The sequence below is a fragment of the Alexandromys fortis genome, unplaced genomic scaffold (assembly GCF_014885135.2).
Source record: "Alexandromys fortis isolate MF-2015 unplaced genomic scaffold, M_Fortis_MF-2015_v1.1 scaffold_39, whole genome shotgun sequence".
NCBI lineage: Eukaryota > Metazoa > Chordata > Mammalia > Rodentia > Cricetidae > Alexandromys > Alexandromys fortis.
The window spans coordinates 2,513,865-2,531,166 of record NW_026067918.1 but is presented as its reverse complement, the minus strand read 5'-3'; the positions used below and the strand labels follow the sequence as shown (position 1 = coordinate 2,531,166).

The following is a 17,302-nucleotide window of genomic DNA, read 5'->3' as shown; positions in this document are numbered from 1 at the left end:
TACGTGTGTGGGTTTGCCTACTTAGTATGTTGCAGGCTCCTTAAATGCCCAAGTCATTTTTCCAATGCATAATGTTCCATATTCTTATATTTTGTGAGTGTTCAGGCAGTAATCATGGGATGTTTTTAAAGTTTTAACATCTTGTTTTTCTAGGCCCTTATAAGACAGAGACAGCAGGATTGCTACAAGTTTAAGACTAGCCTGGGCTATCTCCACAGTTTTAAGGCAGCCTGAGCTACTGTATAAGTCCTAGTCTCCAAAAGAAAAAAAAAAGACAAAAAAATTAGGCTGGCCTTGAACTCAGAGATGTGCCTGCCGCTGCCTCCAGAGTGCTGGACCGCCATGACTGGACCCTAAGTGTGGCTGATACAAGTTTTCTTGTGTACATCTTGGTTATATTGCTACAAAAGCAGAGAGCATCTTTTCCATAAGCAACACCTGTGCTGGAGTTGCCCTTCCTAAGTGGCTCACTTGGCGAAACGGTTGGCAGAATTATGCCTGCTCAGCGATGTCCCTGTTACAGTTTTCACAGCCCATTATGTAACATGTTATGCAGATAAAGTTAAGCATCTTAAAATGGAAAATTGATTCAGAATCTTTCTAGTAGGTCTAAGAGAATGGTGAAAATGGCAAGAGTCAGGTGGTGTGCCAAGGAAGGAAGGAGGCAAGAACAACAGAATGTAGACACACTGTAAAATCTGAAAAGGGCAAGGAGTGGGTAGTGTCAGAGCCTTCGAGAGGAAGTAGTCCTTCCAGCATACAACCGGAGCATAGTAACCAATCTTTGTTACTATAAACCCCCAACTCCGTGGTAGTTGAGAAAAGTCCTACTACTGCAAAGTGTGTGTGCACCTATGTGCTTGAGTGCGTGCGTGCATGCGTGTGTGTGTGTGTGTGTGTGTGTGTGTGTGTATGTGAAATTAGGGGGAAGAGAAGATGGCAAGATCCCCAGATATTTTAACTAAATATAAAAAAGATACAGTGTTATGTATAGGCAACTTAATTACACCCTACCTCTACCCTCTGGTCCATCATGACAGTTACTTTTACTTAGATTGGTTGTAGTTTTGTTACTTACTTGCCTTCTCGTCCATTAACATAGTCCAGTTCCACTCTGAGCCCTTTTTCATGTCCTTGGCTGGAAACCTCTCTGTTGGGGAATATTATTTTAACTGGGCAAAGATGTATTACACTTGTTTATGCTGCATTTGTTTAATGGCGTAAGGATGTCTGAAAAGATAGGTTGCCCAGCTTACATGTGAATGAAACAGAACGGTGACACAGTGGGATGACATAGAACCCAAAAGTACATAAGAATCCAGGCAACGGGAAAAGCCAACACATACTCAGCTAGAAATGTCACTTTATTTTAAAACATATACAGGGTAATAAATATTATTGGAAAACTTAATAGCCTTTTTATTACATAAGGCAATTATAACATGCTACGACTACTTCTATGAAGCAAAATATACGCAAGTCTTAGACACTGATTATTATGTACGTGAACTAACTGGAAGCATTTTCCCCTACTACGTTTATGTGGGGGGAAAAAACTTTTATGCAACCAACATTTGATGTTCTTTTTGATCTCCGTTTCTTTCTCTCATTATATTAATTTCATGATGAAATAAAAATTATCCTCTTAAAAAGGAAACAAGGAACATAACTAAAGAGCCACAGCTTCAAATTTTTGTAAAGTGCACAAACACTGTTGGAGCGAAATGCAAGGTCTTCTAACAAAGGAAATCTGAATTCTTCAAGGAGACTCTTTGGCATTAGTGTTTGGGGAGCTCCTGGCATTTTCCTGGCATCAGACAATTCGGCATCAGGGCTAAGGTGCGTAGAAGCAGGAAGTTCAATGTTTCTCATGTCAAACTCAAGGCAACAGAATGGATGGGGCACACATGCAGCACAGAAACCAAAGTAGAACATAAAGGAACCATCCTGCTGTCATAAGTTGATCTTTCAATGGTTTTCTTTTTGAAGTCCATGTTTTATTTCCTCACTGTACAACAAGATGAAGTCTTACCGAGTCACGCAAACTTTATACCCAGTGTTCCCTTTAGCTGTTTGGCGCTCAAGGCTCCATGCGCTTCCAGCTTCGTGAGCAGGCTCCAAAGTCCGCAAGCTGAGTTTCGTCACACATGTTTCAGAGCAGTTCTCAGCATCATGCTCCTACCTACCATTTCCAGAGTACGACAGAACACACTCTCAGTTCAAAATCCATCAACCTGAAGAACCTGCCCTCAACATTCGAGGTAGAAAAACTGAGGCACAGAAAGGTTAAAAAACACACACATATTTTCACAAATCGGGAGAATATTGGGAAAAGAAAAAAATAAGTCCTCTGGATCTGGAGAGATGGCTTAGTGCTTAAGACCATTTGCTGTTTTTGCAGAGGACTTAGGTTGGGTTCCTAGAGCCAGTGTGGTGATGAACAAGCAGTATTAGCTCCCTCTTCTGGCCTCAGCCGGTACTGCATGCAGGTGTTGCACATACATATAGGAAAATGCCCACACAACCATGAAATAAAAATAAATCTTTAAAAATGAATAAATAAATCCTCCCTGAATCCATGGCCTATGACTATATTTTTAAATTTACTTTGGGTACATTTGAATTAGATGTTTATTTACATGGTCATCTTTTTTCTACAGAATTATCAATTTTTTAAGTAGATATCTTTTGATGCAACAGCTATTACTTTTAAAAAATATTCTTCTGTTGCATTTGATAACATAAGAAAAATGTGTTTGACAAAAATGAGTAGTGATATTGGACCAAATGCTCATTACCATCCCTATAATTCTTAATAATATATGATATGAATCTTGCCAGATGTGAAAAAATCACTTAAGCGCTAAATAACAGATTCTTAAAATTCACCAGTAACAACTGTCATGTGTCAAGGAGAAATAGAAAAAGTTTAGGCCTGCTGTGTGGTAAACTGGCTTGTAATGGGATTGGTGTGCCAAGTGGCTTTTGTCAACTCAACAGAATCTAGCCATGAGTAAGTAAAACCAAGGAAAAACGTGGCTATGTCCTTAGAAAGTCTATGCTAAGGAACTAATAATACAGCTTTGGTCCCTGAGAATGCTTAACACCAAGATTCTCCCCCGTCCTGTTTAACAGATGAACAAGCTCCTTGGTGTCAGACACACTGAGAATACTTCCTTAGACTTCATTCATACCATACAGTCATGAGGTCTTTCTAAAGGTCACGAGAATACTGACCAAGACCAAGTCGGCGTCAGAGAGGAACTCCGCTCTGCTAGATCAGTGTAGAATAAAAGCATCACTGCCAACAAAAATTATAATACTCGGGAGGCCCAGTGTAATGACATATGCCTGTAATCCCAGCACTGAGGTTGAAGAAATACGATTGGGAGTTCAAGGCCAGCCTGGGATACACGAAATGACCCCTTTTAAGGGGTAAAGAGAAAGCAAATTGAACAGCAGGGCAGTAGCCTAACCTCATCCATACTTATTTCCCAGACCATCTGTTTTTCCACATCTAAAAAGCCCTGCATCCGAGTACTTGACAGACGCCTGGAGACCAGTTTCAAAAAGTCCAGCACAGCATTTACCAGCAGCTGAGCTATGGGGACAAAGGAAGAGGCTCTGTCTCTGCACGTTTGATTACGGGGGTCTATCTAAAGTAGACCTGAGCAGGTTAGGGTGTAGCTCCAAGGTCAAACTCTTGCCTAGCACACACAATGCCCAGGATCCAACTTCCTAATACCAAAAAAATAAATAAGAAAACAGACATGAAACTTAATGAAGGAAAACATCAATATATTATTTCTGTGATGAGCCGGAAATAATAAAATAAAGCAGAGCAAAATGGCGTAAACAGTAGAAATAGGACCCTACTGTTGAACACACAGCAGCCAAATAGATTTTACTGAGATTCTAACATCAACAATTGTAACGATAGTCTTAGTGATAGCTAGGACACTGGAAAACAGTTCTTCTCCAGAGGTCCCAGTGTGGGCAGTTATGCCTTCCTCCTCGAGAACCTCCACAGAGACAGCCTTTGTGCAGACCGGAAAGATGCTCCAGATGGCGTCCTGCATCTGGATTCCAGCAGGAATGCCTCCCTGATCCTACACTTGATCAATACTTAAAACAGAAAACAACCTTTTCCAATGTAAAGACATTTATGAACAAAGGTAGAAAAGGAGAGAGATGGCCACAATGTCTCCCAAGAGGAATTCTCTAAATCGCTACCAACAGTTCTTACTTTGATGATTTTAAAGACTTGAAAAAAAGTACACAGTTGGCATGTTTTCTTAAGTTTTATCAGAAATAAAACCCCACAAATTAAAGTGTTTCCTACTGGAGAAACCAATAAGAGGTTCCTTTGCATTCTAGACTTTCCCCCCAAAGGTCTTATGTGGGAATTCTTACTTTCTTTTGCATTTCCAAGTGAACTGTGAAAACTGAATTTATAAAATAGTAAGTATACATATATGTGCACTATGTTAAATCTAAAAATTAGACGCGATTCCTGACGGTTACTAGGACATTATTCTCAGACCTGAAAAGCAGTGAGTTCCTCTGGAACAAAGGCAGGAATCCTGCTGAAGCAATCTGCTGGACTAGATGGAAACCTGGGTGATCTCCCTGTTCTAGAACTTAGGAGAACAATTAGTACTGTGAAATTTTGATTAACACACAAAATACCTTTGGATATTCATGGCATATAATCGTGGATTAAAAATCTCAGGTACATTAACAGATGCATTTAAACTAAGCTCCACAGGAAGCAGCAAAACAAACAAGGTAATTTCCACATTATAAGTGTCTTCCTTATACTAGTATAGCTATATTATTACCTTAATATTAAAATTATATCGATCCTGCTATATAACACTTTCCAATTCAATAAATTAAGGTTTATATTTCTTACAATACTGATGATTAAAAAAAATTCAAGAGCTTTTACAAAAGAAGAATGAACTTGAACATTTACTAACTACTGCTTCACACAAGGCTGTCAACTGTTTAAATCATTTTGCTGCTATTCTTCACAATCAATGACTAATATACCCAGGTCATCATTCATACTTTCAATTCATTGAATCTGACAAATGAGCCAGACAACCAGATTCCTTTATGTTAAACTAGTATTTTATTTACCCTTTTTCTTCTATAGTTTAGTGAACTAATCTCTGGGTCTTTACTTTAGAAATGCCCTTTTGATATGGAAAAGCACATTTTTGTCTTAGGGAGAAGTTCAATTGGGGATTATTAAAACTCATGTTCTACCTCAGCTAATTTACTTTATCCATCCCCATTTTTAAACTTGGCACATTCCATTCATATAAAACTAAGCATATGGAATATATAACATCATAATATAATGCTATATTGTATCTCTTTGTACCTTGCTCCAATGTAATGCACAGGGAAGGCTTCTATGGATGGAAGAATGATTTCTAATCTAAACCACTGCGTGATTAACAGTTATTTTCCATGTAAGAAGATTGTGTTGTTTTGTTGCTTGTTTCTGATGTGGGGTATCAAACCCAGGGTCTTGCATACAGTCAGAATGTTTAATAAGATGTCTGGTAAGAACTTGAAGAGGTTCTACCATGTCAAACAACAAGAAGGCGAAATTATTCTCACCTTTGCTAGAAAGCCCCTTCGAAAGGATGTACGCATTACCCTTTGTAGAAGCAGTCCTGATACCTGTTCCTGTCTGGAGGTACTTTTACTAAACTCCTGTGGGATATACTTGACAGACACTCTCTAATTTAACAACCTGTCAAGTTTAATAGTTTATTTCTTCTGAATGACCACAACACCTCCTGAAACAGAAAGCAGGTAGTTTTTCATAATGGATCTAAGGAACATAGGTTAAATGTAAATAAAAAATCTCTCTGAACTTCATCCGTTGTCCTTAATTGGACAATGATAGAGAAATGGGTCACTTTGCAATCTTTTTCTGTGTCTGTAGTTTTCATTATCTCCTACTGAAGATAATGCTTTTTCTAACTGCTTTACATTATCTATGATTAGAACACATAACATATACACAGCAAAAGTTAAATTAAGTCATTCAAATGATAAAGGCACTAATATAGATTTGAGCAATTGGAAAGTCACCCTGTCAACGGAACCCTGCATCCCCTCACGAAATCCTCTCTCTCTGCCTCACTACTGTCTTGGGGACCATGTCGGAGAGTCAGGTTGTTAAAGGACTGGAAACAACTCAGTTCATACACCTCTTAATTTGAGTAAACTACCTGAATGCTATACATGCTTAACACAAAGACAAAGTCAGTCACGCTGACTGTAGACGGCCAGGTTTCACAAGTTTCTTCTTTTCCCAAGGTTTTAGGTAAGAATGTCTGCTCCCCTACGAGGACTAACTAGAAAGACCTCACCCTTATTATCTGGTTAAATTATGTTAAAATGTTTTTAAACAAGTAATTAGGAAAGCTTCTAGGTTAATGGAAATGAAAACAGGATTTGTCTCATCAGAGGGAGTTTACACCCAGACAACCATTGGGAGCTTGGTGCAGGAGAGGTCTGAACCCCACCTTGGTGCGAAGCAAGGCTCCCTAGTGTTCGTTCACTAGACCATTAGTGCACAGGCAACTCACTCTGAGAGTCCTTTCTTCTGGACATCTAGTCAAAACCACAGACCCCCTCCGACGCCTGTTCGTCACACCCCCAACCCGTGACTGCATCTTAGTCTGTTTTCATATTGGATTTGTTCATCTCCCCAAGGTTGAAATTGAATTCTTTGAACACTTGTATAAGGACAATTCCCACAGAGACAGTTGTAAATCCACAGGCCATGCCCAAGAAGTCCACCAGGCCCACATTGCTCCACTCCCGGAAGAGGATGGCTGAAGCCAGCAGGACCAGCGTGGTAAACACGACATAGTAGATGGCCCCGAACACAGAGGAGTCGAAGCACTCCAGGGCCTTGTTGATGTACCTGAACTGGACGATGATGCTGCAGCCCAGGACAGCCAGGAGCACAAGGCACAGGCAGAGGGCCCTCTGACTGGATGGATTGTTGTGCAAGATGTCTTGGGCCGCCAGCCCAATGCCCTTGGTGGAAGGCACAGTGAAGCTCCCCAGCAGGGAGCAGATGCTGATGTACACCATGATGTTGGTGGGCCCGTGGGCAGGCGCGATCCAGAAGATCAGCAGCAGCAGCATGAGCAGCACAATGCACAGGTAACCCACAAACACTGCAAGACAGACGGGACACCGTGACCAGGGGAGCCGGCCGGCCAGACACCACCCGCTCAGATGGCAGAGCTGAGACAGCTTCTGATCCCTTCCTTACCAGCCACCCCTTCTGTCGGGGGGGGGGGGGGAGAGAGATTAGGCAAGCACCCCACAGCTCCAGCCTGTTCGGTATATCCACTAGGACCATTCCACAAAAACTCTTCTCATCATTGCTCAGCATGCACACGCTCACAGGAACCGGGAATGTGGCGCAGGGGTAGAGCTCTCGTCCAACATCCTCAAGGCTCTGGGTTTGACCCTCAGCACGGTAAAAAGCAATGTGTAGGTCCAAGCCATTGTAGCCACAAGGATGACATTAGGCCAGAAGAGCTGTTGCCTTTTTCAGGGATGCCTGTGCCAAGGAATCTTTGCCTTGTGTCCTTTTCCATTAAAGACCTCATTATAATTCGGCCTTTGCATCACCATATCCAACCAGGCCATAGCTACCCACCACCCTCCAGATGGATGGAGGGGTGTTCTAATGAGAAGAGCTACCCCCAGATCTCCAATTTGGAGCAGCTGAAGAAATTGTGATCAACTCCATTGATAGGAAGCCCTCCGGGGCTCCCAATAAACATGTGAAATCCTGCTCTTAACGACTGATGTCTACAAGACCTACTCTGTCAGTATGATCAACAACCACAGAAACAGGTTTAAAACAAAGCCGATCACATGATGGACTTTATGTTTTCTTACAGACCGGGACTTAGCTTGTCATTCTGACCGGTCTGGAACACCTAAGCTCAAAGGATACCCCCAACCTCAGCATGTGTATGGCTAAGATTGGAGGTGCATGCCACCGCTGCAGCCAGCCATGGGAGGAGTTCTTCCTTCCAAGTCAACTGCAGGATACCTACCAGACAGATGACGCCAAGGGCGTGACAGAGGACATACGCTAAAGTGAGAATAATCTTAGTGTGCCAGGTCTAAGCCCACGCAACCTTTAGGGCAGTGGTTCTCAATCCCTTTGAAAGGGTCGAACCCTTCCATAAGGGCTGCCTAAGACCATCGGAAAACACAGATATTTATATAAGATTCACAACGATAGCAAAGTTACAATTACGAAATAGCAACGATAATAGTTTTATGGTTGGGGTCACCACTCCATGAGGAACTATATTCCAGGGTCACAGCGTTAGGAAAGCTGAGACCACTGCTTTCGGGCACACGTGCAATGGGTGTGAGTGGGGTAGGAAGAACACACACAACCCTAAGTTAGTCTCCATCCTTCACAACTCCTGAAGGTCTCCTCAGACGTCTATGTAAGAAATCTAGTTACAATGACCCGAACTAGAAATAGAACAAAGTAGTCCTTGTACATTTTTCATACACATTAAATTATTCGCACATACAAGTTCTACGTGGGCTGAGATGATTGTTCTTTCTGTGGTTGGGACTTCAAGAGCAACCCTCCATTTCAGAGGGTCACGCCACCGATGGTGCTCACACCGATGGCATAGGCTCTAAGTAAGTCACAAACATGACTTCTCCTAGCAGCTTAGATCTACAGCTACCACATTTATCCAACCCTCACATTTTGGGTGGTTCTGCCAACTTCAATATGCCTTTTGCTATAGCTGTACTTCAGCGCTAACCTTAGAAGGTAGAATCCTGCTATGTTTATTTTATATTATATTATATTAATTATATCATGTATTGACTACTCTGAAGTCCCATGTACAAGGCTGTCTTTCGCAGCTGGACTTAACAGATCCAGAAACCAGCTGGAAATGCAAACCACTCAGTTGCAGGCATGCATGCAAGCAACCAGGCAGAGGGAGCTCAGGCCCTCAGGAGTGAGAAAAGAGAACTATTCAGCTATGCACTGGAGGCAGACTCGGGAAAGAGTCAACAGAAGGATGGTTAAAAGCTGTTCGAGAGGCTCACCTAGAATCTGGCAAAGTGGCAGTGGAGGGCGAAGGGACCGGCACGTGTAAGCACAGAGTACTGCCTGATTGTGGGACAGGCTTGGGGGTGTGAGGAGAAAATCCGAAGGGGCCTGAGCGTGAGTGAGCAGGCGCGGGATCCGCAGCACAGTGTGAATGTGATCTCATGTGAGGGGTAGATACTAAGAGCCTTGAAGCTGGAAGGGACAAAACCAGATGACAGAAGGGTCTCTGGAATCGAGAAGGGTGAGGCAGCAGGAACTGGAAGCAAGGGTAGTGGAGGTTAGCAAAATCAGGTCTCAGCACAGGCCGCCGGGAGAAGGACAGAAGGGGCAGCACAGCTATTTGGGTGGGGAAGGGAAACGAACACCAGCCACATGGGTACTCGGACAGCAGCCTCAGGAGCTGTGTGTTAGAATACAGGATTCATATGCAGGAAAACCTCTTTATTTTCCTGTGCTCAGCCTGCCTTTCTCATTGCTCAGATGCCCACAGATTTGGGACTCTTCAGTCTGTGTTTCACCGTTGTCTTATTTCTAGGAACTAGTTTACATATTTTCTCTTCTGTAACTCAACCTCATGAAGCTTACATCACGGATATACTATCTAGCCATATTTTGTCTCTAAATCTGTCCTTTGCCCATTAAACAAGTGCATATGTTTGCTCTCCAGGGCGCAAGCTCTTGCTTTCTGGAATGAAGCTGCCAGCACAGAGAACATGCATATCATCGCACGCTCAAGAATCTCCTTTCCTTGCTGTGGTGCTCTGCATCGTGTCCAGGGTCTTGCCGTTCCAGCAGTGAAATACATACCCCAGTCCACTATTCTTTCTATAACTATCTTTACAGGACATTTCCTCTGAGTTTTCATCTCTGAATATCAGGCATCATGTATTAAAAAATTATTTACTTTTATGTACACTGATTTTTTTTTTTGGCCTGCATATGTATCTGTGTGAGGGTGTCAGGTCCCCTGGAACAAGAGTTGCAGACAGTTGTGACCCGCCATGGGAATTGAGCCTGGGTCCTCTGGAGGAGTAGCCGGTGCTCCCAACCTCTGAGCCATCTCTCCAGCCCTAGGCATCATATATTAGGGAGTTTGGAAATATAATAAAGTGCTGGTTTAAACTTCCTCTGGGGCAAAAATGAATTGTGTTGTTTGTGCCTTTAGAAACAGAGGGAGGGAGGGAGGGAAGGAGCCATGCCACGCAAATACCGTCAGCACTGAGTGGATTCTGTAGGTTAAAAGAAGGTGCACACAATTGAGAGGGTGAAGAAATGTGGGAGGGGCTGGAGAGAAGGGAATGAGGGTAGATGTTATTGAAGTACCGTGTTTTGTTTTAGATTTTTTTCATGTGTACGAGTGTTTTACCTGCTTGTATGTCTGTGTACTGCTTGCTTACAGGCCTGGTGCCTGAGGAAGTCAGAAGAGGGCATCAGAGCCCAGGGAACTGACTTACAAATGACTGTGAGCTACTATGTCAGTGCTGGGAAGAATCATACCTCACTCTGTTGGGAGAGCAACAAGGACGCTTAGCCTCTGAGCCATCCTTCCGGCCCATCGAATTGCATTGTGTATATATAAGACATCCTCAAAAAAATAAATATATCAAAACATCTTAAAGTCAACAACAAAACATAGCTGGACGTGGGTCCTATGCCTGCCATCTCAACAGTTAAGTGAGGAGGATTGCCTCAGGTGTGGGGCTACCCTGGGCTACATCACAAGCACCAGGCTAGCCAAGGCTCTATCCTGTGACCCTGACTAGGAAAAAGAAAAGGAACAGGAGGAGGTAGACGAAGAGAAGAAAGAAACAAAACAAAGAAGAAAAAAGGGGAAAAGAAAGAAAAGCTATTCCCTAAGAAAGTAGCCAGACCATACCATTTTATATTTTCTTAATATTTTCATGATATCTACTTATACATAGGACTGGAGAGATGGACCAGCGGTTAAAATTTCACACCAATTTTGTCTCAGTACCCAAATAGAGACGCGTACAACTAAGTGTGCCTGGAGTCCTCGTAGGGGCTGATACCTCTGGCCTCCAAGGGCATCTACATACATAATAATAAAAACGATAGCCATAATTACACATAAAGGAATTACAAATGCATAAGTAAGTTGGGATCTCAACATAAGGGAATCATTCACACTCATCAAAATGGACTGGAAATATGGCTCAGCAGTACAATGCTTACTTAGCCTGTACAGGCCAGGGTTCAACTCCTAGCATAGGAGTGGAGAAGTAACCTATGAATATTTTCCTTTGGTAATCATAGGAACCCATTAGGCACTCTTGCCTACTCCATAGAATGGTCTGTTTTTTAATGCCTTTATACTCTTCATAAAGAGTATATACATACTTTGAATTTGATGAGAGTAAGTCAAAATTAAAATGTGAAATGTTAGCAGATGTGGTAGTTTGAATAAAAATGACCTCCCCCCAAGACTTGTATGTCTCAAGACTTGATCCCCAGTTGGTGGAACTGTTTGGGAAGGATGAAGAGGTGTGGCCTTATTGGAGGAAGTGTGTCCCTGAGGGCAGGCATTGAGGTTTCAAAAGACTCAAGGCATTCCCAGTTAGCTTTCTCAGCCTCTGGCTTGTGAATCAAGACGTGAGCTCTCAGCTGTTCTGGCCAACATTCCTTTACTCCCCCCACCACAGATTCTTAACCCCTGAAACCATAAGCACAGTTAAATGCTTTGTTTTATAGACTGCATTGGTAACGGTGTTTTGTTGCAGCGATACAAAGGTAACTAAGACAACAGGGAAATAAAGCCTTAGCTATCGTCATTATGAACACTCTAGGGAATCCAGCCAAGAGTACCTCTGAAAGCTGGGCAGGCTTGTACTCACGGCCAGCTGACGTGCGAAAACGCCAGGCAAGATCTGTGGTGACAAACCCAAGCAGCCAGGAGGTGTCAGGATGGAGTAGGATCCTGAGCTGTCTGGATTCCTCGGGGAAACAGACAGGCCATGCGGCTAGGAGTTACCTGGATTGGTCAGCTTCTCCTCCAACTCGGCCTGAGTTGTCACGCTTTCAGACTTCGGGGAATGGATAATCAGAACGACAGAACCCGCACAGCTCAGCAGACACCCCAACTTGCCCAAGATGTTGAGTTTTTCCTTCAGAAGATAAGAAGCTAAAATGGACCTTCAATTAAATAAAAGAAATCATTACAGTTTAAAACAAACTCTGACTTGTTTCTGCTAATTAAAGATACTTTATCTAGAAGACTTGTATTTTATTTCCATTGAGGTTTTTTAATGTTCTTATTTGTATTTTGGCACTAAGAATCTAATACAGGGCCCTGAACATGCTTTAACACTGATCAACGTGTACACCCAGCCCGGCATTTAGTTTTTACAAATAGAACTAATTTCCCATCAGAAATTTATTGAAGTTTTATTTCAACTCAATTGATTTTTTGTATCATTTTCATGCATAGCAATACGTAGTTTATAATATCTTAACTCATATTAATGTATAATGTCTTAATTACCTCGCAGATAGGAAATACATGAAGAGAAGAGGAAGTTTTATGATTGGCCAAAAACTAAAAATATCCCTTCTTTATTTATAAAAGCAAACAACACACATACACAGAAACCAAAGAAAAATGCAAAAATACTAACAGTAACCAAAGCATGATAGACAGAATGTAGTGGTTATTTTTCACTAGTATTCAAAACTTAAAAAATATAATACTACATTTTTAGATAAAAATAATATATAAATTCATAAAACATCAACGTGTTTCATCTCTTATTTCCCTTTAATGCCAGTATAAAACCTGAATTGGAAATACCGGGCTTGCATTAGGCAATTCCTATATTGCTGTTATCAATGCTGGAGACATTCAGACATGAACATTCAGGAACAGGGTGCAAGAGGTTCACGGACATACTGGGTTATTTTCTTTGAAAACTAAGGCCCCAGACAGGATCACCACCGAAGCAAAGCCTACAAAGCTCATGAAGAGGCAGGAGAAACATCCCTTATCCTCGCTGAAAGGAAGTGACAGCAGAAACTTAACAGGAAGAGGCATTACCTAGACTTATTCAATGTGTATTATCATTTGCAATTTTTAGGGTAAATAAGACAATGCGATGGGATCTCACTGTGCAGCCCAGGTTGGCCTGGAACTCATGGCAGTCCTCCTGCCTCAGCCTCCCAAGTCCTAAGTATGAACCACTACACTCAGGTAGTTCAGATCGTAAACACCTGTCAAGAGCTAGGCATCCCAGCACGCCCAGTGTCATCGGAGAGGGAAGGAGGAGGTCTAACGTGAATGGGAATACAAGAAAGTAACAGAACAGACGTGACAAAAACAGAAGAGAGGGCTATCTGGGAGGAACGAGAGACCCAGCAAGGGCAGGGTGGCCTAGACAGCGTAGTACGTGGTAGATAAAAGAACAAAGCCCAGTGGCAGGTATGTGTGAAAGGGTCATAATGAAACCCATTACTCTGGGTCCCAAACAAAAAAAAATAATTAAAAATATTTAAAAACAAAACCCAGGAAAAATTTAAAGAAATATCAACACCAGGGTTAGAACTTAAGTGTTGTCTTCGGAGGAGAATGGGACTGCAGGGGAATAAGGGACTAAGTGGCTGGGACGAGGCACCTTTCCGCACTGGGAGGAGGTAGGGAGCAGGTCACAGGTAAGCGAAGGACCCAGTTTTATAAATTGCCTTGATCAAAGTGTTTTATCGCAGCAATAGAAAAGTAATTAAGATCGGGGTCAATGTTGCTGCCCTAAGAATCAGGAATGAGAGAAGGGGGAGGGTCACAGGAAAAAAAAAAAAACAGACCCGGGTTTGCCTGGGACATCTGTCAGACCGTGCCATGGCTGAAAGGGGCTACCATGAACAAGAGCAGCAGGACAATGAGCCTGCGCCACAAGGCCAGATCACCGCCTATCATACCACAAAAGACCAGAATGCAATAGCTACCTGGTTATTAATGAGCTGTAAGAATTTCATATACCAAAGTACGGGTTTCTTATCATACACATAATTTGAAACATTTCTCTTCTATTCTGAATTTTCTTTCTTGTTAAACCTGTGAAACATGGTTTTGAAACATTTATTTGGTGGGTATGTTTGTTTGTGGACACGTGTGTGGGCATGTATTCTACAGTATGCATCTGGAGGTCAAAGGACAACTCACAGGCGCCTGTTCTCTTCCTGTACCCAGGACTGAACCTAGGTCATCCATCAGGCTTGCTGCCAAACCTGATGGCAGTAAAGATCAGGTTTGTTTTTACCTGCTGAGCCATCTTGAGGGCTCACTGCTTATTTAAAATGTATTCTTTATCAGTTTCATACAAGATACAATGTATCTTAGTTATGCCCCACCCCTACTCCATCCTGCCACTCATCCTGGACATCCCAAACATGTCTCCCTCCTACTTCCATGCTCTGAAGCAGAGGTTTCAATTTTGGTATCTGGTTTATTTTTCCTTCGTGTGATTTTTGGAATCATACTTAAATACCCTATTCCCCGATTTAAAGAATTACAGTGATTTAAACTGTTTTCTTCTAAGAGTTTGCCAGTTTTAGCTCTCTGACGTATTTTGGGTTACTTTTTGTGTGGTGAGGCAGAGGCAACGATTTTAAATATTTGCATGCTGGTGTCCCGTTTGTTGGCACCATCTGCTTTGTTTCTTCACTCTGGCAAAGCTGGGGATCAAATTTAGGACTTTGTATGTGCTTAGGACAACACTGAGTACCACTGGTGAAGGTAGACACAAGAGCTCCAGCCCCAGCCCTTGAATGCCATCCTGCAGAAAACCTATTCTTTCGTATACTAGTAGCTCAGTATTCCTGGCAAGAAGCCAACTGACCATGAGCAGATCCCTGCAATCCCAATCCTATTTCATTGATTTGCACACCTCTCCTTAACCCAGCAATAAGTTTAGATTATTGTAGCCTTTATTTGATGAGAGTTGAGGGCTCACTGTGGAGTTCAGTCCCATCTCAATCTCGAAACCGCCATGGGTCAGGCTCCATACATACATGCTGGTTTGGCTTAGCAGCCCATGCAATGAAATGTCTCTCTGTACTTAGATCAGTCAAAAAAATTCAAAGAAAACACAATTGTATACATCATTGAGACTCTCTGTATATTCCATCTTTACGTGGCTTATTCTTTTTTTACTTCTTTAATCTATGATTTTCTATACTCTGTTACTTTAAAGACTTTAAAGACTTTGTTTTTTTTTTTAAATCACTTACTTCCTTTTTTAAACTGTCTATTCTTTTTTTCACTCTCCCGAGCCTAATGCACATTTATCCAACACTGTGACCCATGTAAAGGTCTTTTCCATCTGAATTTGTCTTTATTGCATAATTCTTTTCTGACCAGGACTTGTTAAAATGCTAAGTGGCATGGCTAGGACTAAGGCTGCTTTGCCTTTTGGCTCCACCCAGTCCAACATGACAGAGGTCTGTTCAGCACTAATCCTGTGAGCCATGTTCACAACCCCATTTTCACGCACACAGCAGGTCTGTGTTGCCATTAAGCAAGTTGTAGCGCTCTGCTCACAAACCCCATTTAAATGCTCCATAGCTGGACCTCCCCAAAGAGTCAGAGCCATTGTGCTGGTGAACCAGGAAACCATTTATAGAAGCCATGCAATTTTTTAGTGCACCTCTCTTAAAGAAGCCATGGTGCCCCTGTTTGCCACGAGCCCATCTGAAAAAATATTTGTGGCTACCAAGAATCTGTGATAAACTCTGTTTATTTTGTGTCTAGAATTCCTTCCCAAACTCTCAAGTTTTATGTGGATATAGTTGACTCACATCGGTGGGCCATTCTGTTGGCGGAGACTGCTTGTTCATTTCCTGGCCACCCAGACCCAAAATAATCACTCAGAAACTATATTAATTACAACACTGTTTGGCCTATTAGCTTATGCATATTTTTAGTTAACTTTTACATCTTAAATCAACCCATCTCTATTAATCTGTGCATCACCACAAGGTCGTGGTCTCCTGGCAAGCTTCCAGCATCTGTCTCCTCCAGTGGCTACATGGCGTCTCCCTGACTCTGCCTACTTTTCTCCTCTATCTCTACTTGGAATTCCTGCCTTGCTCTATTATGCCCTGCTAGAGGCCCGAAGCAGCTTCTTTATTAACCAGTGGTGTACAGAGGGGAATCCCACATCCTCCGATCTTGAGCACTTCCTGCATCCTGGCGTGACTTCCTCCACTGTGCTCATGAGTGAGATTCTAAGCAGAACAACATGCATGGATTGAGGAAGACCCTAGGTTCTAAGACATTTTCCAGAACAAAGTCCAGGAGAGTAAACAACATCAGATTCATTGACAACCATGAATAAACCAGAATTTGAAATAAAATAAAGGGAGTTCTTTACATAGAAATACATTTAAAGAATGTTGGGTATGGTGGTCCTTGCCTTTGATCCCATTACTCCAGAGGCAGAGGCAAGGGGATCTCTGTGAGTTTGAGGCCAGTCTGGTCTACAGAGCAAGTCCCAGGACAGCCAAGTCTACACAAAGAAACCCTGTCTCGAAAAAAAAAAAAAAAAACCAAACCAAACAAAATGAAACAACAAAAAAAGAGAAATACATTTAAGGAATTAAAGTGAAAATATGAACTCTTGAGTACAAAAGACCTATTTTCATCAACAACTTTATTTTTTAACAGAAACATTTATAACAAAAGGCTTTTTCTTATGTAAGTTGAATATTAACAATCAAAAGAGAATGTCAGTTCTCACCCAAATGGTACTCCAAGGGCACCCAAGGGAGTCACCAGGACTGTAGGGACCGCAGTGTAAGCTAGGAAGTTCCCAATCTGGCCAACAGCCACTGTCAAGAGAATCACAAGGACACCGTTTGCCATTACCACGCTTCCTTACCATGATCAAGATTTTGCAAGACTCTGTTCTGAAACGACTTACTTTGCATCCTTTCTGAGAAAGCAAATCTACATGTTCACAAATCCCAATGGCAGGACTTCTGAACTGGTCTGGGGAGTAGCCTCAACTCTATGAAAACGGCCCCAGCCTTACCACACAGTAACAAATAAAATACTGAATATATTTTCATTGTTTAAGTTCTATCTTAAAATACTTTTTACTTCTACATTCTTAATTTACTTGTTTCTAGCCGAAATGTAGTACACGGGGCACC

At 42.1% G+C, this 17,302-nt stretch overlaps 1 protein-coding gene across 1 annotated transcript in view; it reads right to left on the bottom strand.

The window, feature by feature from the left end:
* Positions 1-1,286: 1,286 nt before the first annotated feature.
* Nipa1 (NIPA magnesium transporter 1) overlaps positions 1,287-17,302 on the bottom strand; it is a 28,631-nt gene continuing 12,615 nt past the window's right edge. Inside the window, exons 3-5 of the mRNA XM_050140372.1 lie at positions 16,888-16,978; positions 12,135-12,295; positions 1,287-7,214 (exon numbers count right to left, since the gene is read on the bottom strand). Of these exons, the coding sequence (XP_049996329.1) occupies positions 6,703-7,214; positions 12,135-12,295; positions 16,888-16,978 (764 nt within the window). The 3' untranslated portion in view covers positions 1,287-6,702. The remainder of the gene's footprint in view (positions 7,215-12,134; positions 12,296-16,887; positions 16,979-17,302) is intronic.